The sequence below is a fragment of the Mytilinidion resinicola genome (genome assembly GCF_010093595.1).
Source record: "Mytilinidion resinicola strain CBS 304.34 unplaced genomic scaffold BDZ99scaffold_10, whole genome shotgun sequence".
In the NCBI taxonomy this organism is placed as follows: Eukaryota; Fungi; Ascomycota; class Dothideomycetes; order Mytilinidiales; family Mytilinidiaceae; genus Mytilinidion; species Mytilinidion resinicola.
In genome coordinates, this window is record NW_022985446.1 from 431,537 (window position 1) to 448,985 (window position 17,449).

At 52.0% G+C, this 17,449-nt stretch overlaps 6 protein-coding genes across 6 annotated transcripts; 3 read left to right on the top strand and 3 right to left on the bottom strand.

Moving 5' to 3' along the window:
* Positions 1 to 1,908: 1,908 nt before the first annotated feature.
* BDZ99DRAFT_509016 (cytochrome P450) lies at positions 1,909 to 3,829 on the bottom strand (the record flags this gene model as incomplete). The annotated part of the gene is made up of 3 exons (XM_033724377.1): positions 3,611 to 3,829; positions 2,926 to 3,558; positions 1,909 to 2,820 (listed from the first exon to the last, which is right to left on the bottom strand). The coding sequence occupies exons 1-3, from the start codon at positions 3,695 to 3,697 to the stop codon at positions 1,909 to 1,911; spliced, it is 1,632 nt and encodes a 543-aa protein (XP_033576383.1). The 5' UTR covers positions 3,698 to 3,829.
* Positions 3,830 to 4,239: 410 nt separating this feature from the next.
* On the top strand, positions 4,240 to 5,122 carry BDZ99DRAFT_28350 (uncharacterized protein). The gene has a single exon (XM_033714019.1). The coding sequence runs from the start codon at positions 4,529 to 4,531 to the stop codon at positions 4,814 to 4,816; it is 288 nt and encodes a 95-aa protein (XP_033576384.1). The 5' UTR covers positions 4,240 to 4,528; the 3' UTR covers positions 4,817 to 5,122.
* Positions 5,123 to 5,419: 297 nt separating this feature from the next.
* On the bottom strand, positions 5,420 to 6,310 carry BDZ99DRAFT_476849 (uncharacterized protein; the record flags this gene model as incomplete). Its single annotated transcript, XM_033722080.1, has 2 exons — positions 5,420 to 6,088; positions 6,137 to 6,310. The coding sequence occupies 2 exons, from the start codon at positions 6,308 to 6,310 to the stop codon at positions 5,420 to 5,422; spliced, it is 843 nt and encodes a 280-aa protein (XP_033576385.1).
* A 1,414-nt stretch (positions 6,311 to 7,724) lies between these two features.
* Positions 7,725 to 8,969, top strand: BDZ99DRAFT_417321 (NmrA-like family protein-like protein; the record flags this gene model as incomplete). Its single annotated transcript, XM_033716819.1, has 5 exons — positions 7,725 to 7,758; positions 7,806 to 7,876; positions 7,938 to 8,143; positions 8,207 to 8,288; positions 8,424 to 8,969. Coding segments are annotated over 5 exons (939 nt in total), but the record flags the coding sequence as incomplete, so codon positions are not given.
* Positions 8,970 to 12,089: 3,120 nt separating this feature from the next.
* On the top strand, positions 12,090 to 12,813 carry BDZ99DRAFT_531706 (HET-domain-containing protein; the record flags this gene model as incomplete). The annotated part of the gene is made up of 1 exon (XM_033726462.1): positions 12,090 to 12,813. A coding segment is annotated over one exon (624 nt), but the record flags the coding sequence as incomplete, so codon positions are not given.
* Positions 12,814 to 16,816: 4,003 nt separating this feature from the next.
* On the bottom strand, positions 16,817 to 17,282 carry BDZ99DRAFT_28378 (uncharacterized protein). Its single transcript, XM_033714023.1, has 2 exons — positions 17,189 to 17,282; positions 16,817 to 17,116 (listed from the first exon to the last, which is right to left on the bottom strand). Exons 1-2 carry the CDS (start codon positions 17,189 to 17,191, stop codon positions 16,919 to 16,921), a joined length of 201 nt encoding a protein of 66 aa, XP_033576388.1. The 5' UTR covers positions 17,192 to 17,282; the 3' UTR covers positions 16,817 to 16,918.
* Positions 17,283 to 17,449: the final 167 nt, after the last annotated feature.

Consider the following 17,449-nt stretch of genomic DNA (forward strand, 5'->3'; position numbering starts at 1 on the left):
ATCCGTTTCTAAGGCTCTGAGCACATGCGTTTGTCACTGCTTGGGGTCCCTCTACGGGGTTTGAAGCTCAAATCACGATGTCAAAGTTGATGTAGCGGAAATTGGCCTACATCTTGACTAAGCAGTTACATGCTAGGTGGGCCACCGCTTACAGTGGTATTGCAGGTGCAAGATTAGAGCCCAAGCAGTGAGAGATCCGTGTGCCCAGACTTATGCTTATGATCCAGTAACATACAGGCCTTTTAGAAAATAGGGTATGCTAATGAATCATTTTCTAGGAGGAGATCGCTCGTCTTCCAAGACTGCATACTCTTCGCGTCACGCCGAGCAACAATTCGTGGTACGAAGAAGAGGCAGACACCTTTGCCGGATCATGGCTGGTAGCTCTTATCAAGAAAGGTAGCCCTATCCAACTATGTGGACTCATGCTCATTGAAAGGCGGAACTACATTCGTCCGACACCACTTCTCAGCAGCTCCGTGTATCGCCGAGTGCAAACGCCAAAGTCGGTTGGTGATGAGGGAGAATGTTTCGAAGGTGAGAAAGTTAAGTTGGAGAGTCTGGATACTGAAGAGACGAGGATTTTATGGGAGTGCTTTCCTACTGTCTCTTGTTCGCCCTCTACGATACCTTGATCGGCTCTAGGGAACACATCAGCAGACTTAGGACATTGGACGATATGAGTTTGGGGTTGAGGATACGCCTACTAGTAGGTAGCGTCGTTAGGTAGCCTAGGAAGTTTCCAAGTTGCCCAAAGTAAATCAATTACGTCTACTTCAGAGTCTTGAATATGTATTGGAGGACTCCAAACAATGACACCCCAGTGTACGCAGACTTCGCTAAGCACACATGTCACCTCACTCGCCCTCCCGAGCCCGTCTCCTACATCATTCAAGTCTCCACCCCAATCCTCTTTTCTCCCACGCTTCTCCCGAATACTTCTTAGCTCCACAGACGACCTTTCTACCTGAGCAGCCCTCATCCCAACCGCTCTCCCCACCAGGGCTACCGTTAATACAATCAACTAGTCTAAATCTAGCCTCTCTCGAAACCGATTGAATTAACATATGAGTTAACAGGCTTCCGAACCAAACAAATTGACTGAACACCATTAAATTAATTGATTGACTGACATGTTTGCCGCGTAGCACCATGCAGGCACTAAATTTTTCCTAAAAAGAGTATAGTTGCACAAGTTATGCTACTGGCACCACAACCACTCTCTCCGTCCTCATAGCACGCTCTGCTCTCCTTGCCACCCCTCAGCCTTCTCCTCAGTATCGCCAACTGTCTCTTTTTCAGCTCCTCTTTCAAGGAAGAGAATTCCGCCGCAAGACATGAGATTGACTAATCAACGCTAGTCAATATAACCAGGCCTGGGGGTAATGTACCCGGCGCCCACTTCGCCCATCTTAGCTGCAAGTGCCCGACTCCTATTTTATAGGAGAAACTCCGCCCCGAAGCGAGAGTATGACTAATCTGCGCTAGCGAAAGTAGTCAGGCCCTGTTCTGTGTTTGGATATACTTCGTACTCCCTCCTATCAGACGGACATACACACGTGACCTTCTAACGTTTTAATTAGCCTGGAGGATCGCTCTCTTAAAATCACAAGGCTTAGTGGTGTAGTATAGGCACGGGTTCCTCTTCGTGTGCCTTGAGATCTGCAAGCGTGGTTATTCGAACGCTCTTAAAATGCAATTTACCACCTCCCGCTAAGATTTGGAAGGAGCATGCGCCTATTATCCTTAGATTAGGTAAAGGGACGATAGTGCAGATGTGATAAATAGGAATGAAGTGGGCAAGACTTAATCCTTAAACCATTAACACCGTATCCCAACTAACCTGCCCTACAAATCCACTCAACGACTAAACAGCCCACTAACCCCCCTTCCCACAACCCCCTCCACTCACCCCCTCACCCTAAACTCCACAACCGGCCCATCCTTCCGACTCGCAAACCGATCCTCAATCTGATACTCCCCCCTCCTCTCCCTCCCCTCGACCCCCTCGACCCCCTGCACCCCCTCCCTGCCCCCCTCCCCAAGCGTCTCCCCCCTCTTCGCCCTCACATCGAACAAAAACAGCACCCGCGCCACCGTAACGCTCAACTCCACATACGCCAACCCCCGCCCAATACACCCCCGCGGCCCCACGCTAAACGGGCAAAACGCCTCCCGCGCCTCCTCCAACCGCCCCACATACGGATTCTGCTGCGGGTCCGCGAGCCAGCGCTCGGGCAGGTAGCGGAACGAGTCCGGGTAGTAGGCCTCGTTGTGGTGGATCGCGTACGCGGGGACGCCGACGACGACGCCCGCGGGGAGGTGGTGGCCGTCGAGCTCGAGGCCGCCGGGCAGCACCTCGCGCGGCAGCGCGCCGGGGACTGGCGGCGTCATGCGCAGCGTCTCGTCGAGGCAGGCGCGCAGGTACGCGCAGCTATTTAAAGCCGGCCCGTTGACGATGTCCTCGACGTCCGCAAAACTGCCCCGGATCTCTTCGGTAAGGCGGGCGAGGACGTGCGGGTTGCGCGTGAGGTAGAAAAACGTGCCGGCCAGTGCGGTGCTGGTGGTGTCGCTGCCCGCGATGATGAGCAGGTTGGACTCGCCCCAGAGCTCGGGCGCGGAGAAGCCGGCGCCGGTTTCCGGGTCGCGGGCTTGCAGGAGGTGGTAGAAGAAGTCCTTGCGGTCCGTGTCGAGGCCGAGCTGCGTGCGCGCCGTGGCTTGCGTGCGGCTGTAGGCCATGTAGCGGGTGCGGTTGGCGGCGATGCGGCGGAAGAGGAGCTTGTCGAGGTGGTAGTTGTGGAGGGTGAGGTGGGTGCCGCACTAGAGCTGTTAGTGTGCTGTTGAAGGAGTGGTGATGGAATGGCGGAGGGGGGTAGAGGTGGTATAGGGGTAGGGGGATTGGTGAAGGAAAAAGGGGAAACCTACAATCAAATGCCTATGGGCCGCATTCCCAACCAAGTCAACCGCAAACCTGTTTCCCTCCCCCTCAAGCATGCCAAACGCTTTCCCGAAGACTAGATCGCCCATGATGTCGAACACGAGCCAATTACACCAGTTCGCCATATTCCATTCGCCTGTCCACTCCCCCTTTTCCTCGCCACTAAAACCTCTCACTGCCCTCTCTCCACTCTTCTCCGCTAGAAGCCTACATCCCGCCCGTACATTCTGAAGAATGTATTTCTCTAACTCCGCCAGCGCCTTGTCGCTGAAGGCGTGACTCAGCACCCTCCGCTTCCGTGCATGGACCTTCTTATCCCGCGTCGAATGCACATTCACCGCGTTCTTGTTCACTGGGAACGCGTCGTAGAAATCGCTCTTCTTAACATTTGATTTGAAGCCGTAGATCGATTTTAGAGCCGTTGAGGTGTTGATGCTGAGGGTATTGGGCCCAATGCGCACGATGGGGCCGTAGAGTTCATGAGTGCGGTAAAATTCCAGGTGCCGGGTGCCAAGGTAGGCGTGATAGGCGAGGTGAATGTCTGTGATGCGCGCCAGGGGCGGTCCGGGGTAGCGGGCGAGGGGGTGGAGGGTTAGTCTGTATACGACCACTAGCGAAATCTTTGATACGGTATTAGGATATGGTTGAGAGAGCGGAAGCGGGAACACTCACATATACAGCTAATCCAGCAAAGAGGGTGCCGAGAAGTAAAAGAGGAGATGTGAGAATACGGTAAAAGAGGTCTGGATAGGACGACATTGTTGGAAACCCCCTCAAGCGTTTTACGCTCTCGCACGATTTCTCTTAAGCAACTACGTGCACTGAAATTAAAGTTCCAACTCAGAAGACCACCGAGATATGCACCTTGAGAATTGAGACAGATATTGAGACAAAGAAGACACTCAGAACTAGAAAACGAACCAGAGCAGCTCCCCCGCCTCTTATATACCCCGCGACCCCATCGTGACAAAGACCACCTGCACCAACCCCGGCACCTCCCAGACTCAGCTTATCACGCTGACCCAAAGCCTAACCCGTGCCTTCCCATCCGCGTGGCTGTCGTTGGTTACACATCGTGGTTCTCGGGTCTGAGGCGGCTCGGCTTTGAGATGCGCGGCTAGTGTCGGTTGCACCAATACACACCCAGTAATCGCCATGCCGCTGTTGGTCGAATGGCGGGGTGCAGTGGAGCTTGGGGATGTGGGGTAAGCAGTTCGCGATACGATGGTAGATGCAGCTAGGATAGGATGGGGTATAAGCAGTGGTCTGGGGACGCGGTCTAAGCCGCATTGGTGTGGCATTCACAGTACCTACCTTCACACCTTTTAGAGAGCATAAGGAGAGCGCATGAAGCCTGTTTAACACTCGCCTAGAAGCCTTTACAAAAAGAACAGTCGTTTCGTACACCAATAATCATCCAACCTCAAGCCACGCCCTCGTCCCACGGTGACGTCACACCTCGCCATCTGATCTACCTCCAAACATCTCCATTGATAAACCCCTCCTTCCATCCCAACGCCCATGAACCTACACCTCCAAAAACCAACCCAACCCACATCAAAATCAATCCCCACCTGAAAAGAACCAACCATGTCCTCCACCAAATCCTACTCCACATCCTACATCTCCTCCTCCTCAACCATCAACGGCCACACAACCTCAGTCTCTGAAGAGACCCACACAGACCCCGAGGGGACAATCATCTACCGCACATCGCAGAAGCCCGGGGAAGATGCGAAAGTAGAGAGAGTGAGAGTGCCGAGCGGCGGCGCGGTGGAGGGGGGAGAGAAGGGGAGGATAGAGGATGTGACGGATAACGATAAGGAGTATGAGGAGCGCATGGAGGACGAGTATGCGAAACGGGAGGGGGGTGCTTAGATGGTGATGGAAGGGGTTGTATCAGATTGGCTCTAGGCAAAGGAATGACGAACGGGTGAAGTTGTGCAGGAGTATCTAAAGTGTTCTGTACAGAAAAGGTCACAGAACCACGGTCACTTTCTCAAGTATGGAAAGAATGTTAAATAAATCAAATCATTGATTGATTGTTTCATGCATTATCATCAATGCATTATTACCGATCCCCATACCACCCTAACTATCATCATGCCACTCAACAAAAAACATGAAGAGAAGGAGTAAAAGCATCAACCCTATCGACACCCTCCTCTAACCAGGGCTCTCCCACCAATGCAGAAAGAAAAGAAAAAGGAAGCCTGACAAGGCCTTTCGTCTATGGAGCTCTTCCAGACGGACGGGACGCCACCATGCTCCTAGTGTATGTACAGTCCAAAGGGTGCATGCAAAACTGATGCAAAAAAAAGGGGGAAAGAGAATCAATCTATCGTTTTGTGTCGTTCGTCCAATCGCTCGCGCTTTCGTCTCTGGGTATCCATCCATACAACCAACTAATACACCAACCGCAACCAAGTAAGCAAGAATTAATCTCACTTTTCTCTCATTCGATCCATTGCGACGCCAAGATCAGAAGAGCATGATAGCCGCGCCAAAGGCACCGACGGCGGCGCCGAGGAGGTCACGCGCAATTGCAGTAGCCATAGCAGCACCGGTGGAGACAGTCGAAGAAGCAGCCGCAGCGGCCGAGGCTCCGGTGGGGGTTGCGGTGCTTCCGCCGGTTGTGAGGGAGCTGAGAGTGGTGGCAACGAGAATGCTCCCGGAATTTGACTTGACGGAAGTGACCACGGTGCTGTTCTTGAGCACGGAGCTCACGGTGATAGTCGACGAGCTGGCAGATTCGGTCTTAGACGCACTGCTGGACTTGCTCGCGCTTGTCTTGGAGGCGGAGGCGGAGGAGCTGCTGCTGGAGTCGGTTGTGGCTGCTTTGGAAACGGACGTGGTAGCGGCTGCCTTGTCGACTGGGACGATTATGATGTTGATGGGCGAGCACTGGGCGCCCTGAGTCTCATCGTAGAGGTTACGGAACGTGCCGCTAGTGCAGGCGTAGAAGATGGCGGAGCCGCCGAGAGCCAGGGAGTCGTTGGCGCAGGCCGACCAGCCACCGGTGTAGATGGAACCAGCCTGGGGCGGACCGTCGAACTGGAACTGGTGGTTTGCGACGATGGCGCCAATGCGATTGAGGGAGTCGTGTAGAACGCCGTCCGCGAGGGTCACAGTGACAGCGGATGCGAGGATCTGTTTGCGTGAGTTGAGGGACGGGGAGTGGAGTGAGGGTATACACACCTGAGAAGAAGCCTCCTTGACGCCAAAACTGATGTCTTGGACGTTGATGGTGAATCTACCGGCGAAGGTGGGCTTGCAGCCAGCCGGCGCGGCAGCAGTGGGAGCAATGCCCACGCTCACGCCCTGGGCGACGGCGGACGCAGCGAGGCCAGCGAGGATGATGGGAAAGCGCATCTTGGCGGAGTGGGCGAAGAAATGCGGGAAGTATCAATTGGGGGACGCGTCGGCGCAAAGGGAATCGAGTAGCGGGATGAAGCAGATGTCCTGGATGATGGATACTGGAGCTGTGTTGGAGAGTGAGCAAGTGAATGGGACGCGCGAAAACAGCAGCAGTAAAGACAGCGGCGAGCACGGCGGCAGCGAGCGAGCGGAGTGGGCAGCGACGATAGCGAGGGCGACGGCTGGTGTTCCAAGATCGGTGGTTGGGGGAGGCGCGAGATAGAGATTACTTGGCCGACACACGCACGAGCCGGTTTCACGCAGCGCCACAGCTGCCCCTGGGCCGGAGCGCGGCTGGCCAGCGCGGCCGCTAATTGGGCGAGCCAGCTGAGCAGCGGGTGCGGCTTGAAACGCACCTCAGGGGCAGCGACGTCATGGCAAGAAAACACCGGCCAACGACCTCGAAACACCACGAAACACCACGGCTCGCACAGCCATCATCGCTGCCGCATCTTCATGCATCGCGATCGCTGCCGTGGATGCAGCAGGAAGGCCCTGCAGCAACGCCGTGGCTGTGCATCGCAATGTCCGGCAGTCATGCCAATCATGCCAATACCAGGGAGTAACAAGCCACGCGTCGGGGTACGACGTCCCATCCGGCGCTGCAATCTCGAATTGAGCCTCGTTCTGTACTTTCTTCGGACGATCATGTTCTGACTATGAAAAATCTTATTTGAAGCCACTATATACAGAGAGGCAACCGCCTTCGATTTTCTTTCTTTCCGAAGTCTGTTTGGTTCTTTACGATTCAGAAGAAAGGAGGTCTGTCGGAGGAAGCGCTTGTTGAACCCTCCATCAGCTCCACTGCTTTGCTGGGGCGCGTTAGTCGTTACGACTCGGCATGTCGAGCCGCCACGTGCAACTGTGTTTCGATCTAGAATCTAGATGGTTGTTTCATCAAACTAGCGCCATGCTTTTCTCTCGCGCATCACGTGACTATCACATGTCATCCTTCACTCTCACTACCTAATGTCTACTCGCCCTGTTGCTTTCTACATAGCTTAGCTCTGCTCTCGCTCTTTCGATATACCAATTCTTGATTATAAATATGCTTTCCTATAGCTATAGTCTCTGATTTTCAATTCGTTCACTTTTACTTCCTTCCATTAATAATCCACCCTGAACATCGTGCAAGACGTCCTTATATCCGCAAACGCCGTTATAAACAATAGATCGCTTCAATCTATATCTTCTCAATGTCCCAGCTTCAACATAGATTATCAGACTTTGGGACTTCACCCTAGGGGATATCCTTTTCCGAACCTGCCCGCACTTCCACTACTAACATACATCTCTAATCCAACCACGTCCAGGGCACTTTATCCCGAAAAGACGCAATCTAACTCAACTGTCCCTCCAAGCTATCAATATGGTCAAAGTCGCTATCGCCGGTGGTACCGGAAGTGAGCGAAGCCCACCACGCGCAAAATATAATGCTAACCGAGACCAGATGTCGCGTCTGAGATCATTGACGCCATCCAAGCAACCAAGAAGCACGAGATCACCATTCTAACTCGCAAGGTACTTCCAATAAACTGAACCACCAGCAACTCGCAAATCTGTAACTCTAATCTCCCACCAGCAAAACCCAATCTCACCCCCAAGCCTCCGCTACGTGACCGCCGACTACACATCCAGACCCTCCCTCGTCTCCACCCTCCGCGGCCAAGACGTAGTCCTCTCCTTTCTTGTAGTCCACCAAGATGAAGACAACATTGCCCAAAAGAACCTCATCCACGCCTGCATCGAAGCCGGCGTCAAACGCTTCGCGCCCTCGGAATGGGGAGTGTAGGCCCTCCCCCCTTCCCTCCTCTCCCCATCACTCCCAAGCTCACACATCTCGCATCCCAGCTCCAACGGCGGCGGCATCCCTCCCTACGCGCACAAAGACGAAATAGCAGAGTACCTCGCCGAGATCAACAAAGACAAAAAGGTACTCCTACCTCCCTAAGCCCCTATCCCTCCCCCCCCCCCCCCCCCCCCCCCCCCCCCCCCCCCCCCCCCCCCCCCCACCCGTATCCCCCCCCCCCCCCCCCCCCCCTTTCACCCGCCCCTAACCCCACCGCAGGTCCTCGAATACTGCCTCTTCCAGCCCTCCCTCTTCATGGACTACTTCGCCCACCCCTACTCGCTCGCCACCCACCTGCACACCTGGCCCTTACTCATCGACCTGCACCGCCGCCGCGCCATACGCCTCGACGACGGCGCCCAGCCCATCGTCCTCACCGCCATCCGCGACGTCGCCGCCGTCGTCGCCCTCGCGCTCGACGACCCGCGTGAGTGGCCTCGCGTCGGCGGCATCCGCGGCTCGGCCACTACTCTCAACGAACTTATCGCGCTCGGAGAGGAGATTAGAGGGGAGAAGTTTGCGGTGGAGGAGGTGAGCGGGGAGGATGTGGAGAGGGGGGAGCTGAAGACGAACTGGGTGCCGCGGATGGATCACCCGGTGATTCCGGTGGAGGAGCGCACGGAGCAGTTCTCGCGGGATTTTGTGGTGATGTTTTTGGTCGGGATTGGGAGAGGGGTGTGGGATGTCGGCGGGCAGTGGAATGAGAGGTTGCCGGCGTATCGGTTTAAGGGGGTCGAGGAGTATTTGAGGGAGGCGTGGGATGGGAAGGAGTGAGTGAGTTAATGGGGGGGGCGGGGGCAGTGGGAGCGGAGTGTAGGCATCGGCCGAGAACTGTTGTTAAAGGCGGTTCCGGTCCCAATCGTCATCACGCATCGCCTAGGTGTTGGGCGGAACTGTTGTATGCATTGCATCGCAAATAAACTCGCCATCCCTCCTGAACATCTAAGGGGATCTAGACTCGTCGAGGCGATCGAAAGCATTTCGAGGGGTTATGAAGTGACAGCTTTAAACGAGAACCGATCTGGTATACTAGGGATCTGAAAGTCGGGTAAGAGGTTGGAGACGCCCTTTGTGGCTATGGGCTTGCAACGTATCACACGTCGACTTATGAGTAGTGGACGAGATATATCGCGAGCTCCTTAATGCTGGCGTCTAGTGCGATAGCGCTGGTACTGCCGGGAAGGCAGCCGATGGGTACATAGTCCTGAGTGGGTATACGCTTGCGCGCTCTTTTGAGGTGGAGAGCGCATTTAAATGTCGGATGTCGAGCCTTCTGAGATGGGTCTGTCGCTGGACGTCCCAATTGCCGAGCTCTTTCTTCAACACATAGTACTCGGACTCGAGGTAATCAATTCCTATGTTTCTTCTCCGATTGCATTCCTGTATAGAACTTGCTTAGAGATTGGAATCTGGAAGATTTCTCCGGTCAATTCATTTTTCGGGAGCAGTGTCTATTTGGTGCTCCATAGGAAACTCGGGCTTTCAGGTTCTCAGGAGAGATCCGAGGAGATGTTTGTGCTACTCGAGGATGGCTCTACTATGAGTAAGCTTAGTACGCCAGAAGCAACGATCATCCTACACTTCCCACAAGGCGGAGCCCCGGGATCAGCCTTACTAAGTATGGCATATAATAAAAGCGACAACAGTGCTTATGCGACTTCTGATGTAAGGGTGCCACAGCTACAAACTCAGGTCTGCAAATAAGCTGTGCGGCACGCAGCCTACACTTTATGTGTCTGCACTGGGACGATAAATTAGCTGGCGGCGTTCTTTTAGATGCGCAGTTGCAGAGTCGATGTCTGGTAGATTCCCCAGGGCTCCTAAATTACGTGTTATGAAGAGGTCCAGTCAGTTGTCTTTAGGCGGAGACAGCTCGGCGCTTCCTTTGCGCCTTGCGGCACTCACCCCTCTCCATCCAACGTCGATATGTTGTGACAAAAGGTGGGTTGTCGACTTCTGTGCAACCTGGTAGGATGTGGTGGAACATTATTTGAGTAAGCTGTTGAACCCTGACTCCAGAATCTCTTTGAAGAAAGTTCAAATGACTACAGGGAGAGCTATAGCCAACGTCACCAAACCGTGGTCCGGAGAAGGGTATATCTTACCAGTTACATCGAAATTCTCGGTAGCCAATTTATCGTTTCCGACATAGGAGAATGCAGGACCATCACCAGACCGAGGAAGCCCATCCGCCTGCCCATTCACAAGCGCATCTCAGTGAGTATACAAACCCTATCCTCTCCCTCACTCCCCCATCCATCTCCTCAGCACATCTTCCGCAAATATCATCCAGATCCAGTGGAAAGATACCATCATGCCCTCCCTCACGACAACAACTCTCCTCGCCCTCCTCGCCACCACGGCCGTCTCCGCCACCAACCTCCGCACTTGGAGCGACACGAGCTGCGCATCCGGCGACTTGCTATACTGGTCCGGCCACGAGGTACCGTGCCAAAGCTTAGGTGCGTGACGCCCGCCTCTCCATCCCCCCTCCTATCGCACTTGCTATTATTGCTAACGTGTGTGTGGATGTGATAGGCAATGTCAAGAGCGTCCAGGATGATTACATAGACGGCGGATGTACAAGTAAGTATTCAGATTTCGGAGGCTGAGTGACGGCGTGCAGATAGGTCGAAGCAGTTTGAGGCTGATGCGGAGTAGTTACTTACTATTCGGACGACGGGTGCTCTCAGAATGCGATTGCGCTTTATACGGGGTATTGCGCCGGGTATGCGGATGGGCGGCAGGTTAGGTCTTGGTCTTGAAATTGTTAGATGGGGTTTGCGGTGGGGAAAGCAGGCGATGAGGGTATGCAGGATGCTGGACTCCGGGTTGTGTGCAGCAAATTTGTTGCTTATCTAAGGACAAGGTAAGCATAAATTCGGAGTGATTGAATGACATAAGAAACTAAAGACTATATGCGTGACGAAAACGAGGCTTGAAAATAAAGATGTGAGGTGGCTCAAGCTCAATTCAAAGAAGAGCAATTGTCGAAAAGTGTCGGTGGAATTAGGGATGAATAAGGGTAGAGGTCATCCACTAGGCCTAAGGAGAATTCGACTTCATCCTGCCCCGATTAGCATCTCCTCGTACCACCTTCCTCATCCATCGACCTGTTCTTCAATATTCTGTCATGCGCGGACTTTCGTAACACAACTACAAGGGTATGCTCTCACGCTCTTACACGAGAAGCGTGTGCTCCTATCGTTCATTGCATTGCTGAGTCAGATGGGTTCCACAAATTGATTCAAGAGGCTCGAAACGTCATGAGTAGGACAAGACGTGAGGTGGTCATGTTCTAATTAGCATGTGCAATGAAAACGAGAAGAGGGAAGCTGCATGAGCATAGAGTTCTTGATAGAGAGGAAACGTTCAAAGCGCTATTCCTACGTGGACACAGGCAACAATCAGGATGAGCCTCTCCGCTCCAGCCTTGCACGCTCTTACATCGATCAAGAACCGAATACAGAAGGCGCAACAATTCGCCGGAGCTAGCTTTCCGTACTCGACACGTCATGCTCTGCGAGATCTGCGCCGACATGCACCTTAGGGCTGCAGATTTCGTCCTCGATGTAGGCGAAACGCTCTTCAATTACGGCAGCGGCAAAAGCTACTAGTACCATTCTCTAGGCTCCTTCCAAAGCATTCAGGACCGCGCGAATTGGTGCCATTTGTGTCAGATTGTCATGGAGAGTGTGAGAAACCATAAAACCTAAGATCGAGATCGACAGAGACTGCAGACTATCTTGGTACATTTATGGTGATGATTCTGCCCGGCACCTACCACAAACGCGCCAGCTTGTTATCGACATAGCAGATACTCCAACAAATCACCGCATCGCTCTCATTGGAGAGGACTCGCCAGAAGACCGTAACCTGTTTCTGGGCCGCACCATTCCTTCAAGCCAGGTAAAAGCAAAGACAATCGCCAATTGGATTCGAAAATGCGAGGATTGGCACGGAGGAGATTGTGATCGCATGATAACTTCCACGTCATCTGGTAATCTTCAAACCTTGCGCCTCATCGATACGTGGCGCCTCTGCATCGTCGAATGTTCAATCTACTACCTCTACTTAACACTAAGTTACGTTTGGGGTAATGCTTCCCCCTTTGAATTGAAGTCTGTGAACGTAGACGAGTTAGGTACACCTGGTGCACTGAAAACTCTTTGGGAGCAAATTCCTCGAACGATACAAGATGCCATCAGGTTTACTTCAAAGCTCCGCAAAAGATGGCTGTGGGTCGATTCAATGTGCATAATCCAGGACTCGGATGATGATAAATCGCTTTATATCCCGCATATGCATGTCGTATATGACCGGGCTCTTCTCACGATCGTTGCCGCTACTGGTGATAGCGCCGATGCGGGCCTTCCCGGGATTCGCCGCGGTTCTGGAGTTCGTGGTCAGAGTATCAAGGAAATTATCCCGGGGTTCCGTCTAGTGTATCTACCAGATCTGAGGAGGGCATTCAGTGATTGTTGGTACGAAACGAGAGCATGGACGTGAGTGACAGATCCTGCGACATATCTTAAAAGAGACGATTTAGCAATGCTAAAATTTCACTGACACGCGGTATTTTATTTTTTTTTTGACTTCAAGAGTTTAGGCTGTCAAAGCGCCGTATAATTTTCATAGGTGGCCAGGTGATGTTCAACTGTCGGCGCCAAATCTGGCGCGAAGATTTGCATTGGAAAACGCCCAAGTAAATGGAATACATTCATTCGAAGACAATAGATATGGGCTCTACGACCCTTGTTCTGAGTACGCAGATTCTCTCGCCCAGTACAGCACCCGGAACCTGACCAACGAATCCGCCCTGCTACCTGCATTCAGCGGTATGCTCAACTTGTGCTTACAGCGCATGCGAGGTGAGCCTAGCTTCACAAGCGAGATGGGCCACTTCTTCGGTCTTCCTCTCGCGATATTTGACGCCGCGATCCACTGGCGACCCGGGACTAGAATCCTGCTCATTCGAAGACCTGACCACTGGCCTTCTTGGTCATATTGCGGTTAGAAAGGCCAGTTAGGTCATGACCTTAACCTGCAATACAGATCATCAAGCAGTTAGCAAAGACATATCGACTAGTGTGCCGAGCACACGTAGATTCAATGGATCGGATACGTAGATGCGAAACCCAGTATCCGACTGCTCTCCCACACAACATATGACACGAGAAGAACGTATAAACGATTCCCACAAGACGCATTCCCCCCAGCCGAAGAGGCGCCACTCGAAATCCGCCTAGCCGCCTGTAAACAGATTGCACCCACCTCCTCTGAAGCCCTAGGACCGAGTCACCCAATTCTACACTTCCGCACTCTTGTTGCCCACTTTCCCCTGGGCGCAATTGGCGAAGATGCTGGCGACGATGCCTTCTTCTACGATTGTCATATTCTCGATGCATCTGGAAAGCCCTGTGGCTGTGTTAAGGCGGACGTTTTCATCCCTAATCTACGGGAAGACGAATGTGATTTTCTCCTCATCTCCGAATCGCAAGATGAAGAAGTCATGAGGACGTTCTATCCTTGGTATCTCAACCGCCAGGACGAGGAGAAGGCTTGGTTTGCATTCCACGTGCTGTTTATCCGATGGTTTGGAGGCGGAACAGTCCCGTTGGCGGAAAGAATAGGCAGGGGTATAGTTTCGCGGGAGGCTGTGGAAAGCGCCATGCCCGCGGCAGAGTGGAAGGACGTCTGGTTGGCGTAGACCTCTAGAAGACGATATTAGGAGTCTACCATCACCTTCAGCGTTTCGTCCAGATCGACTACTTCCTCATTAGTCTTGCTCTTCTTGAGTTTCTTTCTTAGCCCTGTCAGGCAACTGAACCCCATTTAATCCTTTCTAATTGACTGAATATTCCTCGGCACCTGCAGTGCCGATGATACCAGAAATAGCAGCTGCCGTACCTTCGTTGCATATGAATCTGATCTGGGCATGCTAGCTAACCTGTCAAAAGGGGGCATTTAATAGTGTGATGTGCGGAGTTCTAAACTTAGGCTAATTACCTATACCTTCATTGACAATAGCTAATCTAGTAATTGAATGGGAAACGTTAAGAGCGTATATGCTAACAGCACCTCCTCGCGAGATACCAGCCCTTCTCATAGAAGGACCTTGAGAGGGGAGACTTTAGATCAATCCACTAGATCTAGCGAGGTTCTTGACTTCATCTCATCCGTCTTCGATCATCAACCCCTCAAATAAAAAATCACCACAAACGCAATCATTCGAATCCACCCACAATAGCCACAAATACCAGTCGGAATTTACTCTCCTTGACTGACTAAGCATAACTATCAATTGAACAAAAAGTCTCCGGACGCGTTTTAAGCGTTATTCGCCGATGCTGTCTTAGGAAGCTGGATCTACCTATTCCGCGCACAGCTCCCTAGTGCAAGATCTCTTCTATACTTTTGCGTATACCATAGCTACATTAGAATTAAGGATCTAACGTTATTAGGCAGATATAGGATACTGCGGTAAGCTAGCTATGCAGCTTCCTAGGGAACTGAATACCTCACAGTTGCAAAGAACAGCAGCGGCTGGCGCGGCCGTGAGGGCTACTACCGCAGCACCACACGCAGCAGTCTTAGTAGATCCAGCAATCTACGCCTGAGTAGAGGAACTGGCAGCCTTAAGGTTAGTTATAGATAATCTGATCCATCTATAACTTCAATTCCTACGAAAGTTACTCCGACCACTCTCTTGACTCCCTCAAAAGTGTCCGAGACCGCGCCAATTGGTGCAATCTGTGTTAGCTTGTCGTGAGGAGTGTGAAGAACCTGAAAGCTTCTAAGTGATTAAGACCGAGAATGAGATCGACAGACACTGCGAACTATTTTAGTACATATATGATGATGGTTTGGCCTCGCATCTACTATAAACACGCTAGCTTTTATCGACGTAGCAGATGTTCGAACATATCACCGAGTCGATCTTGTTGGAGGGGAAGGACCTGAAGGCCTGGAACTTGCTATGGTAGGTCCCGAGTGTTGATCCCACCATCAACAGATTACGCATATTGCTTTTCGTGCGACGTTACCAATTGCTACCGTTGCGATAAAATTAGGTGTTCAGGCACCACCGCGCGCACAGCCCGTCCAGCCCCATTCAAGTAAATATTTCACAGCCTCACGACGCTGCCCGAACAATATAAGAACATCAAAACCACACTATCGCTCTGGTGCTTCCAAGTTAGTCACAGAGCGTTATTCTCCATCATGTTCTCGCAAAATTTAAGGCAAAGTCCCCTACAGTACTCACGCTTGAAAGCTCTAAGGGGTGGTTTCAACGTCGACGGACTCGCAGAAGCGGTAGTTGCTCAGAGAGAACACGATTCATTTATACAACAGGGTCGTTCGCGGACGGACCCGATTTCCCCTAATCGAGGAAGTCGCCGTCGTTTGGTAACTCCGTCGTTGATGATAAGTTCCTTCTGCGCTGGAATCGCCTTCGCTGTCGCGCACCACGTCTACTACATGAGCATGAATAACACTCTCGTCTATTCTGGTGCAAGACAACAATGGCCGATACGGTACCCTTCCGTGTATCTCAAATCTGCGTTTATAAGTCTAACCCGCTTAGATTCGGCACCGCTTTTGCTTTCTTTGTCAAGACCTGCCTTGCAACTGCGACAGGTACGGCTTACGCTCAGTGGGTTTGGAGAAGGTGTCGTCAGAAAGTGGTCACCATTGGCGCGATTGACGCTGCGTTCTCCGTGGACAAGAATATTTTCTGTCTACTCAATTTGGATTTTCTCTCCGATTTTCCGGTTGCTGTTGCTCTTGCTATACTCCTTTGGTACGCTCTCAACACTCCAACTTGAAAGAGTGATGTTTCAATACGTCCCTAGATCCTCCTTGCTAACATAAGTTCTAAGGTGCATGCCATTAGCAGCGCTAGTTACGCCAGCAACTTTAGGCGTTGCATTAAAGCCAAACACAACGCTACACACTCTCCTGGTCAATCGTCCATCCATCAGTAACCTTGACTATAACACGAGTAAAAGCTATGCCTACATGGGCGAAGAATCCCGCGAATTGGGTAGAGCCTTTACCACTTTAGCAAGCACAGGAGAACTCCTACGCCTCAGCGCGCCAGAAGGCTTGCAGAACGCGTCCTATACCCTGGACCTGATAGTTCCTATCGTACGCTGCCAACCGAGCAATGAGACTATTCGCGCCTGGACGGCCGCCGCTGCAATTGAGGCTGCTGTTGATGGGTACGACTCTGATCCTACATCGGTATCCTATTGGCAGAACTTGACTTACATCAATTCCACGAATACTTCAACGAACGCTTGGGAAACTCCGGCAGGGCTGATTGGCTACTTCGGTACGCTTGGCAACACAACTATCACTCCCCACGACACCATGAAGACGGACGTCTGGTTCGCTATTGCGAACCCATCAAATGGGACCCTTTCGGGCGATCTTAAGTATGGATTAGCGCATTATAATGTGAGCTATTATACTTGCAACCTTCGAAATGCATCTGTACCTACTGATGTCACCTTTGTGGACAACGTCCCGTCGCTCCAAACTGGTACTGTTCAAGAATTGGACTTTGACGGCGATGAAACATCCTCGTCGTACGCTATGGATAATTACAACGCGTTTGGCCGTCTGCTCATGGACTTCCTTATCGGCGTTGTGATGGCTAGGTTCTATACCGATGGGAACCATCAATGGAATTGGAATACAAGCCTTGATCAAACAATCTTGGGAATGGCCGCGGACTTTTCTGCAATGACTGCCGTATGGAGAATCGGCGACCTTGAGTCTGGTGGGCCTACGCAGAACAAGAACCTGACCTCGCTCATCGAGGAGTTTTCGCTGAACGCGTCATTGAGTCTGATGAGCAATTCCCTTTTCAGGTAAGTCGAATTTGTAACACTCGAGTTCCAAGGCTAAGATAAAGAATTAGCGATAAAACGATGGTTCAAGTAAATGAAACTATATGGGTAAACAAATATACTTACCATCGCCGAAATTTATTCATTGGGTATGGGTACGTGGAATACTTTCGCCGCAGCGTAGCCTTTAATACAACTCTAATTGAGTATTGACTGGAATGCTAACTCACAAATAGCTGTTCCATCCTCGCGTCGCTCTTTACTATCCTAGCCGGTGCGTATGCCATCTACGCCAACGGCGAGAGCCACGACATGTACTTCTCCTCCATCAGCAACGCCATCCAGAACCCCGACATCGCCACTCTATTCACTCTTCATTCGACTGAC